This window comes from Triticum dicoccoides, chromosome 2B (assembly GCF_002162155.2).
Source record: "Triticum dicoccoides isolate Atlit2015 ecotype Zavitan chromosome 2B, WEW_v2.0, whole genome shotgun sequence".
NCBI lineage: Eukaryota > Viridiplantae > Streptophyta > Magnoliopsida > Poales > Poaceae > Triticum > Triticum dicoccoides.
In genome coordinates this window covers 563,890,821-563,893,602 of record NC_041383.1, presented here as the reverse complement: position 1 = coordinate 563,893,602, position 2,782 = coordinate 563,890,821, and the positions used below count along the sequence as shown (strand labels likewise).

Sequence of the window (2,782 nt, the reverse complement as noted above, 5' to 3'; positions counted from 1 at the left end):
CGGGATGGTGTCCATCCAATCCTACTGTCGACTACATCTGCTAGCACCGTCCGAGCAAGAGTCACAACTAAGGTTAACCAATCCAGTGTCACGTTCTATTAAAATGGCAAAAAGAATTACTTTTTAATAGAGCGAAACTAATTCTATCAACTATTATTATATGCTAAACAACTATTAATACAAAACAGTAGCAAAATTAATATTTATTAACTATAAAAATAACAAAATAAATCTTACTGTGACAACAGACTGACATGTGACTAGGAGCAAAAAGAATTAAATTAAAAAATATTTTTGAACTCAAATTATTCACAATCTAGTGTTTGAAGCAAATTTGAACAAATTCATATTTAAATCATTCAAATTTGAAAACTAATGGGACAAACAGAATCTAGACAAAATTTGAATCTAATGCAAAAAGAATCACTCAAAAACATTAAATATCCTAAAAGATATAATCAATTTGAAACAGAAACTAAAAACAAAAAACCAAAAACAAATTTCAGAACCCCACCTTTAGTCCCGGTTCGTGTCTCAGACCGGGACTAAAAGTCTAATCTATATTCCCGGTTTGAGATACGAACCGGGACTAAAGGGCACCGCACCCTTTAGTCCCGGTTTGTGTCTCGAATCGGGACTAAAGGTTCCATTTGAACCGGGACTAATGCCTTCCCGACGTCCTAGGCGCTCGAACTGGGACTAATATTCAAATTAGTCCCGGTTCGTAATGCAATCGGGACTAATGTATACATTGAGAGTGGACCAAAGCCCTGTTGTCTACCAGTGTCATGTATCAATGCATAGAGTTCTTCTATGTTTTTTTTCTCCTACCCTAGTTTTGGATTTGTTTTTTCAAATCAAATAATAACTCACGACGGGGGTTTTGTGCTAGCAATTCTGGAGCCCTCGTCTCCGGTGCTAGCCCAAACCCTCGTCTTCCGGTCGGATCGCGCCGCCGCCCGCCTACCTTCTTCCACCTCTCGTCGCTGCGCTCCACGCCCAAATCGCATCGGCCTTTTCCCCTCCTCAACGCCTCAGCCTCCCCCATCGCGGGCTCCCATATCCTTTCCCCACCCCCACCGAAACTCCCACGATGGCAGCATCACAGAGGTCAACGGAAAGGAGGGCGTCGAGGTGCACCCCAGTGACGGCGCGGGCCACGCTCGTATTCGAGATCGTCGGGTACAGCCTGCATAAGGGCATGGGCGTCGGCAAATTCATCCGGTCCACCACCGTCTCCGTTGGCGGGCACCAATGGTGCATCCGCTACTACCCAGACGGGACAGACACACACGCCAACAGCCAGGGCCACGTCTCAGTCTACCTGGAGCTCCTGAACAAGGGCGCTAAGGTAAGGGTGCTCTTTGACTTGATGTTGATCAACCACGTCAGTGGGCTGGCGTCATCGGTTTTCGCAGTCTTGAAATCCCCGGTAGTGTTCGATCCCCACAACACCAGTGGGATTGGGACCAGTTATACTTGGGGTACTCCAAGTTTTAAGAAGAAGAGTGAGCTGGAGGAGTTGCCTTATCTGCGGGATGACCGTCTTGTAATTGAGTGTGATCTAACTGTCATCAAGGAGCCACTTGTTGCGACCACCGCAATAACAGCTGAGGTCCAGATTCCACCCTCAGACTTGGCAGAAAATTTCGAAAAATTGCTAGAGGTGGCCGAGGAAGCAGATGTGACATTCGAGGTTGAAGGTGAGATTTTTCCTGCACATAAGATTGTGCTCGCAGCACGGTCTCCAGTCTTCAAGGCAGAGCTGTATGGACTGATGAGAGGCAAGTGTGGACAGAACATAACCATCGAAGACATGGAGCCTACTGTTTTTAAGGCATTACTTCACTTTATCTACACAGATCTATTGCCTTCCATGGGCAAACTTGATGATGAAGAGAAAAAGGAAATGGTCAGGCACTTACTAGTGGCTGCAGAACGGTATGCAATGGAAAGGATGAAGATGATGTGTGAAGACATTCTTTGCAAAACTCTTGATGTTCAGACTGTGGCAACCACGTCTGCTCTAGCTGATCAGCATCACTGTAGCAGGCTAAAAGATGCTTGTGCTGAATTTATCATGTCTTCAAATAGATTGGATGATGTGTTGGCAAGCCAAGGGTATGTGCACCCGAAGAAATCATGCCCCGTTGTCTCAGTAAATATCTTGGAGAGTATTATGAAGCTTCTCAAATTTTAGTGTACCCATCGTCCCATCCTGGGTTAGAATAGTTAGTTTAGTTAACATGTAACCACCTGGGATGAAGTAGTCTTATGCTTCAACTTTCACTTTCCAGAGAGGTAGTGATCATATCGAGGAGACAAACTTAGTAGATATGTTGGAAAAGGCAAGTAAGTCTTGGAAGTTTTGGAAGTTTAGTATACACGTATCTTGGATTCTCGTGTTAGCTTCCGCTAGTTACTGAATACATAGCCACCTGAATTCAGCTTGTCCTGTCCTTTTAGTTTTCAGAGATGTTTGGAGTCTTTGTAAGATATAAATTGTTTTTCATGTCCTTTAGTTTCTAGAGATATTTTGGTGCCTTTTGGAGAAGAATGAGTATATCTCCTGCATGTACTGGTTGGATGCTCATCCTATGTCTGAATTTATGAACCTTCATTAGTTTTTCTGAATGCTCTGTAATCATCTACTTTTCTCTAATTTATATGCTCTCGTTAATTTCTCCTTTTTAAGGTGCCAAGTTGTTTAATTCCTATCAATTAGTACCTTTGGGAATATATGTGTCACTTTATTGATACAATTGCAGATGAAGGATGAGTA

General features: G+C 43.3%; 1 protein-coding gene across 1 annotated transcript; it reads left to right on the top strand.

Annotated features, from left to right (window-relative positions):
• Positions 1-930: 930 nt before the first annotated feature.
• Positions 931-2,528, top strand: LOC119368017 (BTB/POZ and MATH domain-containing protein 2-like). Its single transcript, XM_037633376.1, has one exon. The coding sequence runs from the start codon at positions 1,094-1,096 to the stop codon at positions 2,198-2,200; it is 1,107 nt and encodes a 368-aa protein (XP_037489273.1). The 5' UTR covers positions 931-1,093; the 3' UTR covers positions 2,201-2,528.
• The last annotated feature ends 254 nt before the right edge of the window (positions 2,529-2,782 follow it).